The 18,123-nt window shown below is 38.8% G+C and overlaps 1 protein-coding gene across 1 annotated transcript in view; it reads left to right on the top strand.

Moving 5' to 3' along the window:
* The first annotated feature begins 2,281 nt into the window (after positions 1–2,281).
* Positions 2,282–18,123, top strand: part of OLFM3 (olfactomedin 3) — a 171,999-nt gene continuing 156,157 nt past the window's right edge. The window contains exon 1 of the mRNA XM_075182560.1: positions 2,282–2,375. Coding sequence (XP_075038661.1) covers positions 2,316–2,375 — 60 coding nt within the window. The 5' untranslated portion in view covers positions 2,282–2,315. The remainder of the gene's footprint in view (positions 2,376–18,123) is intronic.

Here is an 18,123-nt window from a genome sequence, read left to right as displayed (position 1 = left end):
TCCCCATTTTTCTGAAATAAACTTTCATCCTCTTCTGGTTCTGGAAAAGGCTTTCGCTCTTATGCTGCTTGGGCACTCATGTGGTCATCTTCCAGCTCAGAGTAGCTGTGTGCCCAGGATTTTTCTTTGGCATTATGCTCGCTGCTGTATATAGAGCCAGGACACTTGTTCTACATGTTCGCAGAAGTAGTGGTGGCAGCTGCTGTCACAAACAAGGCCATGGAGACCAATGTTGAACTGACATGGTATTCCAGAAGATATTCAAAACAACCATGTCCTTGGTGTAATGACTCTCATTGGTGCCACCTTGTAATTTCCCAATGTAATCACACATTTGTAACTGTTTTACATTTGTGAGAAGATGATTATATTGAAGGTAGTCAATAAAGCTGGTGTAAAATGCAGCCATCTCTAACAGTTATCTGAATGCCACATATGTTCCTAGACTATATTGTAAGTAGCATTTTTAAAATAATGATACTAGCATTCACAAGAAAAAAACATTGTCTATCATTGTCTTCCTATATTATCGACAAAAGCGCCTCAAAACCCTTTTGTATATAATATTAGTTTGACAAAAGGCTTCAAACCCCTCACTCCTTTGACCATAGACTACTTTTGATTGACTCTCAGTTATCATGCTCTTGAGGTCCTATGTGGTTCTTGTAACTCAGAAAGATGCAATAAAAAGTGTTGACATTGGATATAAAAAGACGAGGTTAAATCTATAGAGATTTTTTCATTCTCGCGTTCTTTCAGTGTTCACTTCTTCCTCACATCTGAATTTATTGAAAATAGTACTGCTACTTATTAAACAGTGATTGAGACAAATACCCTTCATAAATTGCCTTGCTTGGCAGTTGGACAACAATTTGGGAGCCACAAACCATCTACCATGTTCTGAATATTTTCAAACATTTTACTGTCTAGCTGACATTTAATCATTAGGTAGATAGTTCCTTAGTACAAAATAAAAATACTAGCTGGATGTTCAAATTAGTCTGACCATGACTCAGAGACTCATTATAGTGGCTCGGCTGAAATGAAAGTGGTTTTGTGGTTAATGTAACCTGTCTCCCAAGTGACCCTAAAACTGTCAGGGATGATAGTGGTCTCAGGATAGGTTCAATGATCACTAGTTTATAGTGAACACAACTGAGCAGGGTTAGAGCATAGGAGGCCAAGATTCTCTATATACCAAAACCAAGAAAAGTTAGCGATCTCCTTAAAAATGTGGTAAAAGACAATTTTCAGTGGGTGTGTTTATGTTGATGATGATGATTAATGATGATGATGATGGAGTGGGTCTGTAAGTATGTGTGTGCCTCTCAAAATTCAGCCTCTTAAATTATCTTCTTCCCATGTTTGGGACTGAAATATCTCAGGTGTGTTCAACTACATGAATGAAACATCTGTGCTTCTTCTTTCTGTCATTACAGCAGCAGTCGAAAATAAGGTAACAGGTTGTACGTTTGTTAAATCATTCTCTCTCTTCGGGGTGTCTTCCCTTAGCCAGGTTTTTCATTGTGTTCTGATTCTCTCCCTCACCTGCCTTTATGGGCACAGGCACCAAAAAAACACCTAGCCTGTGCATACAAATTACACATTTCTACTGCCCGTCGGATAAATGTTTTGACAAACGCGTTTTAACTCTTTCAGCGCTAAAAGGACCAGCCAATGATTTGCTGCCCCCTCTGGCAATAGAAATGTTTTTAGTGCAGTAGCGACACCCAGGAGACTTTCTCCCTCCCCAAAGTGAAATGCAGTGAGGTCTGTTAAGTACCTTAGTGGACTATAGAGGCTTGAGATGATCCCCCAGCACAAGGCACAGAGCCAACGTGAGCGCGTCTCTGCAGACTGTTAGAGGCTGTCACTGAGCAGTAATGCACTGTATCGTGTGACGAGGTGGAAATCGGGCGGTGGAGTATTGCTTAGGGTGTAAGAGAACTAAGGACTAAACAAGCAGTCCAGAGAGTGTAAAATGGATCTTTCAGGGGCAGCTTTTTTTTAACAAAAAGATGATACGAGCGTAAGATTTTCGTCATTATACTACCCTTATTTTGGGGCACCTACTTTTGAAGATACACCCCAAAATCAATGTAAGCAGGTCCCCCAGAGCTTGTGTGATGTCACATCCGTTGCCCAGGTCTGAGCACCTCTCCTAGAAGCTCTCCTCCTCCTTTTCTCCGTCCCCTTACCCGATTCTCGCCTTCTGCTGGGCTCCAAACTTTGGCTGCTGGATCAGCACCAGGGACAGCGCAGGATGTACATCAGAGATCAGTGCTGATGTGCTGGCCAGACAGGGGAGCAGCATCATGCAGACTCCTCAAAGGCTTCTCATCATTACCATTCTGGCTCTGCTGGAGCCTTGCAAGGTACAGTAAACTCCCTTGTAGCTCAATGTTCCTCTTTGTTGGCAGGTCACCCTATATTTGATTGTGCATGCGATGTTGGTAATGTCATGGTCCATCCATTCTCTGTTCTGGGAAGACGTCCATGTTATACAGATCGTTGCATGTGTTCGTGTGACAGGCACAGGGCTCAGTCTGAATCTGGCTTCAGTTTGGGGCAGAGGTGTCTCTGTGCTTCTGTTTGTATAGTATGCACTGGGGAGAAGAATGGTCTGTGATCAGTCATTGTGTATCTGTGTAACTGGTCAGTGCTGACTGCAGAGAAAACCGAGGAGGGAGTCATCCAAGGAGGCTATAAGAACTTTATTTATTATGCTTTGCATTGTAGGAAAGCTAGACTGTACAACCAAAATAACTTCCCTCTGAAAGCAATAGATAGCAGAGGAAAACTGCTCCTGACAGCAGCATTACCATTCTCTAATCTGTTTACAGCTCCAGGCTGGAGGCTGGCCAGACCTTGCTGAATTTCACACCAAAGCAGAATGCCAACTAATCCTTGCTCTCAGCTTGTTTAGACTTTAGACAAACCCCGATGTTAGTGTTGTTTGAGCTATAGTAGGCATGCTATTCGTTTCATAGAGGAAGCAAACCTCTGAGGGGATGCTGAAAAGGTATAAATATGCGCAAATCTGACTTGTGATGTGCAAGTATAATTATATCTTAATGAAGTGTAATGGGCTTGGCATTTGAAGTCAAGGATTCTCTCCTTAATGTCTAAGTAAATGCATGATGGTCATGGGAATGTGATCAGCAATATGTACCAGTTTATTTTACTGAAATTACTTTGAAATCAAAGTAATGCAGCATTTGGATAAACAGCTAGTTCCTGCCTCTAGTGCATGTGAAATCCAATTAGACTCCAGCGCACCATATTTTAGACGAATACATGAATATCATGTGCTAGCAGGCATTGTTTTCTAGACAGCTTAATATATGTATAAGGTTGTTTAATGTGAAGACGTGCCTGTTGTCACATTTATCTATATATGTAAATGTCCATGTGCATTTAGATACTGTATGTATATATATATATATATATATATATATATATATATATATATATATAGTATTTACTCTCACACATACACAATGGTTAACTGACAGACACATGAATAATAAGAAAAACAGCACTTAATTGATGTACTTAATAGACAGCCTGAACACCAATAAATAACAAAGAGCTTTGCTTGCCGAAGTTTATATGTATCTTTTAATAATATCATGCATGCATCTATTTTTTGTTTAAACCAATATTACATTTTATTTTATATGTTGTATTTATTTTTCATATCCACAAAAAATATGTCTGCTGTCTGTAAAATGTTGGACAATGTTTGTTCAGAGTGCCTGTATAGCTGTCCCACTGGTTGCATTGTAATCACAAACGATGTCTGTTCAAAAACCATATCAGGCACCAGGAATCATGGACCAATGTGGCTTAGAGTACCACTGCCATTCTTGTTTTCTCTTTACTCTTTTGATAGACAGAAAGATTGAAGGTAAAGAGTTCATCAGCAAGGTGCTTAGAAGATATAAAAGGTCACACATTTTACCTGTGCTCTTTACCCGCTCTTTGTATAATGTGTCCTATTTTATAGATCACATTACAATACATTTGCCTGCTGATACTTCATTAAGTAAAAAATGGACTGAAATCCCACATGGCATTGCACACATACAATCATAACAATGCATTTCTGAAGTTTATTAGTGAAAAACTATGCAGTGTAAAGGTAACTACGGAGAGGGTACATGTTTGGTCAGTCTCATTGAATATACTGCACCTCTTCCACTTCCACCTCAACTTACCAATGACTGATCACTGCTAAATACAATCCTCATTGCCACCCTGGAAGTAAATTTGTCTCTTTATGAAAGGAATAGAAACATGCTATTTTTCACTAACATTTGACAGCCTAGATCGTAATGCCATTGGTGCAGAATAAGCAACTCCAGATATGAGCTGTGGGCACATGTTCAGTTGTGCTAGCCTAATTATAAATGAAAATTTTCATAAAATGTCCCATCAGGGAAGAGATATCCTTGAAGCATTGTATTATGTTCACAAGACATAAATATATCCTTTATCATGCAGTGTAGTTCTTCAAGCAGAGTGCATTTTGTTATCTATGTGTGTAATCTTATTGGTAATTTATACAAAATATCAATGAGAATAAATATGTTACATGGTGCATTTTATCTGCTCACCTTCATTGTACCTTAAAATCTACTTAGTGAATTGTGCAAATGGCAACATTTGTTTAATATTTCAGTGAGCCCAATATGAAGCTCCTTCTCTATCATTCATACTGTAGCAACTGTTTTTGAGTTCTTTTTTTATATGGTCAAAGTGCACCACTTTTGAGACACAGTAAAGAAGTCAGAGCTGTGTTTGCTCTAAAGGCGCATACCTGATACAGCACTGTTAAGGAGGACAGCATATAAATAGTTTTATAGTTTTATTTTAATTAATCCTGCACAATTGTAAATCTAGGACATATTCACTCAAAATTACTAAATTTAAATATAGCCGTCACTCTAGTTTTACTGATTAAATAAAGATTGTTTTCTTTGTTTTTTTTAAATAATAATTTAATCATGATGAATATTGGGGCACCCAACTTTTTGTTCTGGAATCTCATCTCCAAATAGATAAATAGTTTTAATTGTGTACTCCATTCTTATATTATATCATCAAATGTTTTAACACTTTTAACTTGACATTTGATGGGTACTTTACTGTACAAGCAAATTCACCAAGTACAGTCATTTAAACATCTGAATCATGTATGTTGCATGGTTGCATTATAATGAACATGCTTAGTACTGCTTTTGAGGACTAGTTACCCTGACTTTATTAACACAAATTCTTAGCAAGAAACAAAGGGTCTTGACATCTTTCTCTGGGGAATATATAATGTTTGCAAAATATAATGTTTGAGCTTCACGTGAATTTAGTTACAGTGCGCATGTGCACGACTTGCCTGGTACTTCCAGCTACTTGTATCTGACACTTGCAGTCCCTTGAGCTTGGAGATGCGTGATCATGAGCATTCACAAGGAAGAGGAGTACAGCGAAGTCATGCAGATGAAAGTTAACCCTGCCTCTTTGAAATGCATCTTAATTTTGATTGCACATATCTTTAAAATATGTTATTTACTAAGCATAAATTATGTGTCAATACAATATGAGCGCAGTTTATGAACTGGTTATGATGCTTAGTTCTTCTGGTCGCAGCTATAACCTAGATTTAAGACTCAGCGGGGCAGATTCAAGGTTTCTTGTAGGAACCTTACATGAGGTTCCTTCATGGAATGCTCATGGTGAAATCCTTAGCTTACTTTTGCTCGCACCTCATACCAGTGCGTTCAAAAATGAGTGAAGATTTTGTCACCATAATTGCTGGCACTGAGCACACTATCACCTTGGTTCCTACAGGACTTCACTCTTCTGCCCCCACATATCTTGAGATGCATGTAACTCGAAAAACAGATGAGGAACTGTAAGCGTGTAGATGCATGTTAGCATATACACAAATTGGCATCTTTTAGAATCAACACTGAATCACACACACACACACATATATTATATATATATATATATATATATATTTATATATATATATATATATATATATATATATATATATTAAAACAACTTTATATGTCTGTACAACGTTATACTGAACTTTCACTTCACATGTGGGTGTTAACCATTCATATAAGACGGAGTTTTCAAACAATATATGGCAGGCCCCTTTGGCCACTGATTGTGCAGGACTAATTTTATAATAGCTTGTCAAGAGTAATTTGTCAACATTTTCCCAGGTATGTAGAAATTGATGCTATTTTTGCATCAGCCACTGTAGATGTTACAATAGAAATCAGTACAGTGTTCTCTCTGGGTAGAGAATTATGAAACTAGCATCTAAATGATTATAAATTGCGTTTGTACTGCTGCTATGACCTCCCGCCTGCAGAATGAATAGCTCCTTATTAGGTTTAGTGAAACCTGTACACAAGATATATATATATATATATATGTATATATATATATGTGTATATGTATATTGAAAGCAGTGGCAGGTGGTAATATACTCTGAATGACTAGCCCAGTTTGAGCTATGTGATAAATCCAGAGATAGTTAATAAATCAGGGTACAGCCTAAAATGCATATACAGATAGTATTGTAACAATAATTCTTATCAAACTACTGCTTAAAATACATTGCTGAAAATTGTATTTTCTTTTCCCCTCTTCATGGGGGTGTAAATCAAGCAGTTATTAGCGGTGGGGAGCCACCTCGAATTTTTAGCATGTCTGAGCAAGTCTGCGTTTTTCACATCTGCTTCAAACCTCAGATTCTATTTTATCTCGAGATTTCACTCATAGTTTTTACAGCCCAAGCATATTTAATCCACTTACTCCATTATCCTGTATTATGTCTGCTGTGAATTTACAGCACTTTCTGTAAATAAGGTCTAATGTGACATTTTACCACATACCCTTCAGCATTTACTAGCAACGCCTTTACATTACAAGGAAGTGCTTGTTTTGGCTCAGGAAAATGCAAGACCGCACGACTTTGCAATAAGCTTGGCAAAGTCATGGAACAGATTCCCAGTTGTGCTGGTACAGAATTCAAAATGAATAGGCATAAAACAGGGTTATATTGATTCAGTTCTCAAGGGTTGATGATAGGTCAGGTTACCTGCAGTGAGTCAGTTAGAAGGCCTAATCCACAGGCTTATTCACTTTCTCTGAAGTAGAAATATTCAAATACTGCCTGTTTTTTTTTTGTTTATTGTTGCATCCTTTTGAAATGGTGCCTATTTATGAAAAGAAATGTTCTGCTTTTAAAAGAATATTAACTAATTAAAATTGTTTTACTATTAGAAGATGATTTTTGGCACTAGTCTAAACCTTCAAGTCCTATAATTTACATTCTGAGCATATGATAGTTATATACACTCGAAAGGGTCTCTTTTGCAAATGTAACCTCAAAGTTATCAGCAGTATTCATCTATATACTCCATATTTGCCAACTTTGGCAAGTTCCGCCCTGGGAGATCTGGGGTGGGGGGGGGCATGTCGGGGTGAGGTTCAGCGAATTGCACCATTTGGCCCCGCCCCCTAAACTGTCATCACATTTCCTGGCCTATTACAGCAGGGGGTGAGGCCACGATGATGCACAATTCACGTCACTAAACCCCGCCCCTGACACATAACTATTGCAGAGGCCGGGAACCGTAAGCTTGCCCGGCTTTTCTGGAAGTCTGGAAGGACTAAAAATTTGGTACTCTCCCGGACATTCCAGGAGAGGAGGCAATTCTGAACTACTCTCTAGTAAAATGTATATAGCACTTGCCTCTCCTGCAGTTTCTGTCATCCTCCATCCATGACCCTGCCTTCACCAGCATGTTATCTTGTGAATGTCACTGGGTTTGAACTGAGTAGCACCAAGTCCATTAAGTTCAACTAATTATAAGTTCTTGCTGTTTTGATCCAAATGAAGGTATATACGCAAGACCATAGCAAGGCAGTTGACAATGTAACCGTACAATGGGGTAAAAAAACAAAACAAATCCTGACCCCATACATAACAGTTGGATGAATTCACTGTCTTTTCCACCCAAATAATGAAATGTAATAGTTAACTAGAGATACCATTCCTTGTAAGAATGGCATCTAATATATGTTTTAATAAAACTGCTCATTGCTATGTCCCTTGATAGAAAAATAGTCTGAATACTCTTATAATAAAGAACCACTTTCTATGCTAATGATGAAATCATATTTCCTAGTAAAAAGGCAAAACAAGAACAGTACCTTTTAAACACCCCACCATATAGTAAATCCTGACCTGACTTCATTGTTGCTTTGTTTCTATGTAGTCTTATTCTTACTACTTTGTGCATCTGCACCAGAAGCATTATGTATTGATAAGAGGAACAAGAGTACAGAAGAAATTATGCATCTCGTTATCATCCTGCTTCTGAGATATGTATCTTATGGATATTTATGCGTCAGCTGGTGAAGTTTTAAGTGTCTTCACTTCATATAACTGCTCATTCAGCCTGAGCTCAGAACTCTGTCTGTCAGTATCATAGTAATATTAGTCTCACGCCTCCTGATTACACATCTTCTTTGCATTTGGTAGCGGTAATAAATCCAAAATATGATCACAATAAAAATGCAGTTTTTTTTCCTGTTAGTACACAGGTCTAGAATATTGATAAGTTCTTTTTTTTCTGCGATGCGGACTGTGATCATTACAATCTACTTTAAGGTATGATGTTGCTGCCTGATTTTTTAATTCAAATATTTTCATATATATTCATTAAGATTAAAATTACCATATTTCAGTATTGGTGCAAAATTGTCTGGCAATTGAAAAGTTACATCTTACAGATATTTTACAACCTATTTCAACACAGCCCAAGGGGGTGGTTGGATTTCTAGATGAGTCATGTGATCAGCCTTTAGAGACTAGTCAAATACAGTATGCTAAGCAAATGCTACTTGCATTAAACTAGTTCAGGTGTCTGAAATGGTTGCAAATGCAATTCCAAACCAGCCATGCATCATACATATTTCATATGGAGGGGGATTTAAATGACTGACCTGCCAACCCTCTTGGCCTTGTTATCCTACAAATTGTAACGCTTTTTATAGAGATTCAATGTCATTGTTATTCATTCCTAGGTGTTAAATTAATAAATTATACAGTTAAAAATAAATTATTAATCTTAATTAATTATCTTATTGACAAATCTTTATACTGCAGTTAGTTAAACAAAGACATACAAATAAAATGCACAGAATGTATCAACATTGAACTATTGTTTCATTTTAGAGATTACCAGTAAATATGATTGAAACAAGGGTGTTTTATATATAAATATTTATTGGAAATCCCCAATGACACGTTTATGAAAATTCCACAATGCAGGACTGCAGTTGAAATAATATACTGGCAGAAATGCTCAACTTCTGCTAGCTGTTACTACATGAGCCTGGTCTTCTATATTCACATAGATTCACATTTAGATTTTATGTGTTCCAGCCAAAGCACCCATTCCTCCGTGTGAGTAACCATGCAGCACTCTACTGGCAGGTGGCAGCAGTTAGCTATAAAACTTTACATTCTGGCTAGCAGCTGACTTTCTAAAAGGACTAGGTGATTTTGGTATAAATATGCAGTTCCTCACATAGCTGTGACTTTTGCTAACAGATGTTTTCCACAATGCTGTACAACGGGGGAGTAATAAGAATGTAATTATCACGCACATATCTAGATGTACACACATTATGGCGAGGGCCCTGCTTACAAGAGTTTAAATCATAAAACAAGAAATACAGTTAATTATAATTTTATTATATGTACATTGCATATGTTAAAACAAGGATGGAATAAGTACAAAAGAGACATTTGTGAGATGATAAGTCTGCCCTTTCAAGTGGTTAGCTGCCAACTTTTGGCTTGAGGGTCAAATACAAAGCAGCAAGCTGCAACACATCCTATGGGAGTGCTTTGTCTAATATGGGTGTGGTTTCATCATCAGAGGAGCCTGGCTGCATCTTCTCAGGGGCGTGCTCACATTACAAATGGGAGACTTTGATAGCACTAAACTGCACCATGACCCTCTCCCCTCACCACAAAATACCCTTTCATTGCCATACGCACCAGTAGCGGGTGTGTGTAACATCTGTTCACTGCTGCTCTACTTAGCAGAGCAGCAGTGAATGGGAGAAATCTCCAAACATTCCGTTCTAATCGGGGCAAAGCTATAATAACCCACCTAACTCGAGACAGTTGGAAGTTATGCAGAAACACAATGCAGTGCCTTCTGATCGGTGTTCAACGCAGTGGCAAAAATCATCCACAAAATTTGTCTTAAAAGCTTGTCCACTTTAGATCAGCGATTAATTAATCAAAATGTATCCAAAAGAACTAACAATTAACAATTCTAAAAATAAGAAATACATAAACACAACATGGCCACATCAATCAAACCTATAATAAATTCTAAGAAGGTTATCTGCTTTTTTCAAATAATGTCTCAATTCCAATAAAATGGATATATTAAAAATAATATATCAAATATAAAAATGTCCCAATACTTTTCAAATATGTCCTTATCCTGCAGACTGTTCTCTGTACAAAAGTCTTTATAAAGCAGAATGCCAGTCCTTATATATAATCATTAATGTGTGAGCCTAGGCATGCCCAAACACTTATTGACAGCCTAGGCATGCTGGGACCTGTAGTACACCACAGACAAAATGGTTAATTATTATTTTTATCAAATTAACCCACATTCACTACTCAGGGGTGTGGGAATAGACCAGTTGCTATTCAGCTTGGGACTTATTAAACTTAGGGGTGGGGCCCACATTTTTTTGATAGGCACATACCTTTAGGTAACTCAGCTTTGCACTGATTGGACTAAGACTGGTTTGGCGCTATGACAAGGGGAAACCACTCTGTGGGTTTCCCTGCTATAGTGCTACCAGCTCTCGCTGGCATAACCTAGTGCTGGACTGGTATTTGTGCGGGCCCCATGCTTTTTGTTACAACACCTCATACCTACACCTACACCTAAATATTCCAACAGGCTCAGCTGATGTATTTTAACCAACCAGGCAATGAATTAAGGAGAGAAAAAAAAATCTTAAATTTCAATGTTCCCTAGAGTCTCTCTACACGGAGTCACAGCAATCTTTCCTGTTATCTAAGCCTCTAGAACTCCTATTTTTATTAACTAACTGGGGCTTATAATTAGAAACACAACTAGTATTCCTACTCAGCTGTGCACCAAATATGTGTAGGCCCCATAGAACAAATTTGGTAAAGGTCTGATGAAAAACTCACAGACATATGGGTCTGTGAGAGGGAAGGTGGCTCCCACTCAGATCTGTATCCATGCAAGGTGATTTATGTGATTTATGTCTTTAGTCTTTTGGAAGATTACATAATAATGAAAGTGGTACTATTTGTCCTTATAGTGAAAAAATGGATACGTTAAGTTACGTGAGGGATGATGATGGCTCCATTTCAGATGCTATCTCCTAAGAAAAAATGTTTAAGAATACCTTAATCCCACATTTAATGTCAATGGCTTGGATAAGTTTATAAATTACCCTGTTAGAAGACGTGTTTTCTATAGCGGACTGGGTAAGAAAATAGTTTTTTAAAAATATTGCAGAATTAGCTTTGCTCTGTATCTCCCTAAATAAGGAATTGCTCCCCTGCTGGCCTTTAGGAGAGATGGACTTCTATGGGACTTGGACCATATCTTCCCACAGATATGAGATTAAATGTGCCCTTAAACCATATCAGATTTTTTTCTAGCCTGGAGACTAAAACAAGAAACAGAGGTGTACACTGCTGCCAGGATGAGATGGTCCTGAATGGAGGCAATTTTTTAATATCCTGTGGCATCAAAATATTATTAGAGGCCCAGTTTGTGTAATGAAAACACACTATGACACCACCATCACCCTGCATTAATGGCACCCAGCAGGATGAATATATGAATTTATATGAAACAGCAGGAACATCAGACCAGGCGATGTTGGCTAGATGTTATTTGGGTGATGGTCTACTCTCAGTACACCTTACTGAAAACTCCAGTCTTGCAGCTCATGATGTTCTCATGTTAGAATATCCAACATCCATTGCCAAGTTGCATTCAAGGTCAATGAAAGGAGAATTTCAATTAGAGTTTTGTAAATTTATAAATACTTAGCTTTGAGAAGTACTGTTACATATTTATAATTATTATAATTTTTATAAAGCATGAATTATTTACCTTTTTCAGGAGGTTTGGGGAAGTGTGTGATGGTCATTTGGCTCTCTATTCAGTTCAAACTGGTTCTCCTTTAGGCATCTCCTGCCACAGCAACATATTATTAACAAGTTGGATCAGCAAACATAAGCATAACAACTAAGCATGTGGGCAGTATTGGATGCATAGTAGAGTCTGTACCCTACATATTTCTTACAGGTCTTAAAATAGACAGTTCTGCCACCGTGTGTCTCTGTTCAGTTTCAACAGCCTATGTGTGCTATTGCATGGTAAAAAAAAAGTGCATGACTGACTTTTGGATATTTTACAGCTATTGTTCTCATGCCATCAATCATCAGTGTTGCAAGAAAGGTGTCAGCAATTGGCATATTGAGTTTGCAAGTGCAGTGCAGATGTCGAATAGTACAGAGAGGACCATATACTACACAAAAAAAGGAAATATAAGAGTGAAAGGTAAAAATGTGTTTGAGAAAGTTATCATATTATTAAGAACAATTCATTTAAAAAATGTTTTCTTTACTTTGGTGGAGATTTATTTTATATCTTTTTGTATTGCACTTCTTCTGACTGAATTGCACAGTCAGCATATGTTGTTTGCTGCTTTAAATGGTACTGTTTGCATTTGTCACTGGTTGAGCAGTCAATTATAGCACACGGTAATGGCAGTTGTACCTAACAAACTGGCTACTCAGCACTTATAGCGCAGTTCTACCACCTTTGGGAGGCATAAGTACATATCACAGTCATGGACTAGATTCCAATGTTCTACAATTAAGCTATACAAAAGAGCAAAATGGTTTTCTGTCTGTTGACAATGGGATACACAGTATGCAGCTACCAAATATAGTCCTTTGTAATACCCAATTATTTAAAATATTATTTACAGTAAATAGCTTATCTCTTTTATGACATTTTGTTACAAATTAGTAACATATTCGATTCTTACTAATGTGGCTTTTGAAATCTTACAAACATTCTTATTACCTTAACCGATAAGTTGACCGTCCCCAGGGTTTGATCTACTATTCATTGCTGTCTTTTCTCTGCATTGATTCTTGTCACTAAACATTTGCACTGGCTGTCACATGAGTGACAGCAAACATGTGTGTGAGAGTATTGCGGGGGGGAGATCAACAGCTTAATTGTTGTGGGATTGTGGGAAGACGTGCAGTGGAGGATTTGACTTTGTTGTATCCATCGCTCATATTCACCCCATGTGGATAAATAAACAGCTGCTTGGTATTCCCACCTGTGTATAGCCTCATTTTAATCAGCGCATAATTTACCATAGGCTATGATGACAGAGGCCCATTTCCAAAGCAGAGTGCATGGACATCACAAGCATCTTCCCTGCAGAGATATAGTCATTGACAAAATACAACTAGCAGCTGAGACAAATTTTGGAAACTCATCTATCAAATCTCTTAACTTTGACACAGATTGTTTGGTGGGGGGAGGACTGCTAGAAAATGACATAGGTGGTGAAAGAGCCACAGAGTTTAATCAATCATTTTATCATTTCCAACACATCTTGCTTCTTATAATTCACCTCGTATCTCTTTGTCTTACTATGATTGTGGTTGTTATAATGAAAGCTGTTTTACCAAACCTGGAAAGCTAATAGTGCCGTTTGCCAATATAAAGCATTAAAGTGAATATGTCATCATAAATTGGTTTTCATAAAACATTGAGTGTATAATTCCACCCCCAATTGAAAACTTTTAGGTGAAAATCCTAATTACAACCTGGAGCTAAATGTATCAAGCTGAGACTTTTCCGACGGGTTTGAAAAACCAATCAGATTCTAGCTATCATTTATTTAGTACATTCTACAAAATGACAGCTAGAATCTGATTGGTTGCTATAGGCAACATCTCCACTTTTCAAACGCACCGGAAAACCCAAACCCTCAACTTGATACATTTACCCCCTGGTCTCTAAAGTTTACTTGCCTGAGGATCAGTGGTCAGGTTATATGGTGGGTTTTCTACATGCAAGTTACAAAAAAAATAGCATTGGGTGAATGGTAAAATAATAAAACCTTGTGCAAATTCTAATAAAATAATAGAATAGGATTCATGTTATTGAACAGAACAGTAACCATTCAGTAATCAGCTTAATGCAAATATGTGTTTTTGTGATATGGATTTTGCTTTCTATGGTCATTATGAAACTACTTAAATGAATTATTTCCAGGTTTACACCTCTCCTTGCTATAAACCATAATTGTCATCTCTCCCAGAATGTTCGGGAAACTCCTGAATTCCGGATAGGTCTCCCAGACTCCCGGGAGAGTAGTGAAGTGAGCAGAATTAAAGCCAAAATTATGCGATTCTCAGGAAATCGCATCACCCCCCCCCCCTTGTAAAATAATGAGTTTGCGTCATTACATCACGAGGGCTGGGCCAAAATGATGCAATTCACCGAGCCCAATTTCCATCCCATGAAGTTCCTCTGCATATTTTGCCCAGCAAAACATAATCTTCATTAAATCTGTGCATAGTATCAGATCTTTTTCTGCAGCTCATTTCTATTCTTCTGCAGCTAGCTCCGCTGAGCATAGGGAGCAGAATTTCTTTCCTCACACAGTCTTCACCATGTCCAAAAGCAGGAATCAGCATTGGCACAGAAATTATGCAAATTCTGTTTCATTTATAAATGACCCCAATATTGTTTATCTCCGGGAAAGTAAAATATAATGATTTTAAGGCTAGATAGTGAGAAAGACAATTAATTAAAGTGGAATTATATTGTGTAGTTAGTTACTATTGAAAAATATGATGATAAAATATTCCCTGGACAAGCTGATAAAACTGTATCTGTGAGCACATATGCAATTAAGGAAAGTGATGCGGAATATGCTGGTGCTATAAAAAGGAATATTAATAAATACAAAGATACCTGGCATAGTATGCAGTCAGTGCACCATAGAGATGTTACAGTGAGATATTACTTAGGGATACTTAGGGATCTAGGGCCTGATTCATTAAGGATCTTAAATGAAGAGGTATCTTATTTCAGTCTCCTGGACAAAACCATGTTACAATGCAAGGGGTGCAAACTAGTTTTCTGTTTTGCACATAAGTTAAATACTGACTGTTTTTTCACCGGTTACACAGGTTTCAGGTTGCAATACGGTAGGGTATGGCAGAAATAGCTAAACAACACAGTGGATAACAGATGTAGAATGCGGTGATCCGCAGGACTTTACCACGAAGTAGGGAGATGGCACACAAGGTGCGACGGAGTGTGGAGCAAGCCACTGAAGATTCAGAGAACAGGTAGCAATAATCTGCAGAGCGTTACCGAAGGATACTGGAGTAGACACAGTGGCTGACAGGATCTGCGGATAGATGTGCTGGAAGCTCAGAGAACATAATTTGCTGAGCGTTACCACAGGATACTGAAGTAGAAACAGTGCCTGAGATGATCTGTGGATAGATGTGCTGGAAACTCAGAGAACAAGTATCAATAATCTGCAGAGCATCACCAAAGGATACTGGAGTAGACATAGTGGCTGAGATGATCTGCGGATAGATGTGCTGGAAACTCAGAGAACAGGCAGCAAACAGGAGCCAGGGAACAGGCACAGCAACACAGGTAAATGCAACAGATGATCTGGTAAAGGTTGCTTGGGACAGGCAGGCTTATATAGGCCAGAAGCAGGTGTTTAAGCTTCCAGCAATAACGAGGCAGGTAAAAGCAGACTAAGTACCACAGTGGCCCCTTTGGTGGACAGTGGTACTACAGGCAGGATACAAATATATAGAAAAGTCCAACAAAGTACCTGCAGACAGGATGCAGGTTGTGACAGTACCCCCTCCTTTAAGGGCGGATTCCAGACACCCAATTTTCCAGGAATGGTCAAAAAAGTCAGAGTCTCAGCCATTTAAAAAGCATGAGGCTAAAGAGTTTCTCATAAGAAATAGACATTTGTTTGTAGATATACCAGCTGAAACAACAGTTATTAAATGTGGCATAGTCCCTGAACCAGGGATTAAGGTTAAGTTAAAACCTTATTGAATACCAGGAGCTCAACAAGAACCAGTGTCTAAAGAAATTTAATAAATGTTGGAGTAGGTGTAATTGAAGAGTCACAAAGGGAAAGGTCAAGTCCCATAGCAGTTTCAAACCCGACGGGAGCTTGCACTTCTGCAATGACTTCCGAAAACGAAATAATATGTGTCAGGCGCCTTCCCCGCACTCACCATCGGTGCCAGGGTCAGACGGCTTCCTTTGCCAGCAGCTCATACTGTTGCTAGGCAACGGGACACCGTATTCTCTTTTCGGGTCTCTCTCTCTTTTCCGGTGCGCTTGTGCAGTTTGCTTGCATCTCCATTGCCAAACAACAGGATGCTTCTGTGCACTCAGCTGTTCATACCGTCGGCTCCACAGGGAATTGGCTCCTTTATTTAAACCTACACCTAACACCAGACAGACATCAGAGTATCTAGGTCTTCCTATGCTCCAGCATTCCAGCCTGTCTTCCTGCTCTCTCACTGACCTCCTGTGTACCGACCCGGATTCCTCTGGTTCTGCTCCGGGATCTCCCTTTGGCCTGATTGCTCCTGCTGTACCTAACCTTTGGTTTGCTGACTCCTATTTGCCTACTCCTTTGGTACCTTGTTTGCATGAAGTTTGACCTCTGCCTGCACGCCCACATTTGTTCACCATCCACTTCGCTGATATCTTGGAGGGCCACAACCTGCATGTCCCTTGCAGCAAACTCCAAACTCCCTTTCAGGGGGGGTGTTTAGACTCCGCACCTCCTAGCTTAGCAGTGCAAATATCAGCAAGTGGCCTTCAGTCCCTGTATCTCATGACAATATGTCTAAGTTTGATGCCTACCCAATGTCTTGTATGCATTCGCTAATTGAAAGGCTGGGAGCTTCACAGTATTTAACCACTTTAGATTTAATGAAAGGGTATTGGAAAGTGCCATTGACAAACAGGGCAAAAGAAAAGACTGCTTTTTCTGTACCAGAGGGGCTGTTCCAATACAAGAGGTTAACATTTGGGTTACATGGGGCACCCGCTACCTTTCAGCGAATTATGGGTAAAATTGGCCCCACAGACAATATGCTGCTGCTTACCTTGATGGTGTAGTCATCCATAGTTTTGTATGGCAATCTCACCTACCCAGGGTAGGTTACAAGCAGTGTTGGGCTTCATCCATGAGGCATTGTTTAAGAGTCAACCAAAAAAAAGTGTTACTTAGGAGTGGAGGAGGTGAAGTTTCTGGAGTACACTATAAGCAGAAGTCTGATAAAGCCTCAACTTAATAAAATTGTGGCAATACAAAAATGGCCACAATCCTTAAGTGAGAAGCAGGTGTGAACATTTCTGGAAATCACAGTCTACTCTAAAAAGTTTTTGCCACTATTGTTGTCCCATTGACTGACCTCATCAAGAGTAAGAAGTCAGTTGTGATTAAGTGGAGTTCTGAAGCAGAAAGAGCTTTTCAGACACTATGGGGCATATTCAATTCCGATCCGATCGAAAATGCGCACTACTGCCGGTAATACGGTATCGCAATAACGCAGATTTTCATACGCAGCCCTACGGGCTGCGAACGAAAATCCTCGTTATTGCGGTACCGCGGATTAGGTTCGCGGCCGTTCCGGCGCGATCCCGCGAATCGGGATCGGAATTGAATATGCCCCTATAGTTGAATGGACCATGCCACTATCTATAGTTGAATGGACCCAGTGCTTGTGATTTTTATTTTGTTTTGTTTTTTTTGCTGGTGAGGGAGCTTTCTGTGGTTTAATACTGTCACAAACTGGGTGTAACAGGATGGGAGTGGGTAAATGTGCAATGGTACTGTTTATAGGATTGACACGGGATTGAAGTCACAGAGAAACCTGTACACAATAAAGTGCTTCATTATGGATGCCAG

The sequence above is a fragment of the Mixophyes fleayi genome, chromosome 8, assembly GCF_038048845.1.
Source record: "Mixophyes fleayi isolate aMixFle1 chromosome 8, aMixFle1.hap1, whole genome shotgun sequence".
Lineage (NCBI taxonomy): Eukaryota > Metazoa > Chordata > Amphibia > Anura > Limnodynastidae > Mixophyes > Mixophyes fleayi.
Note: the sequence above shows the minus strand (reverse complement) of the source record. Positions and strands in the feature narration are given on the sequence as shown.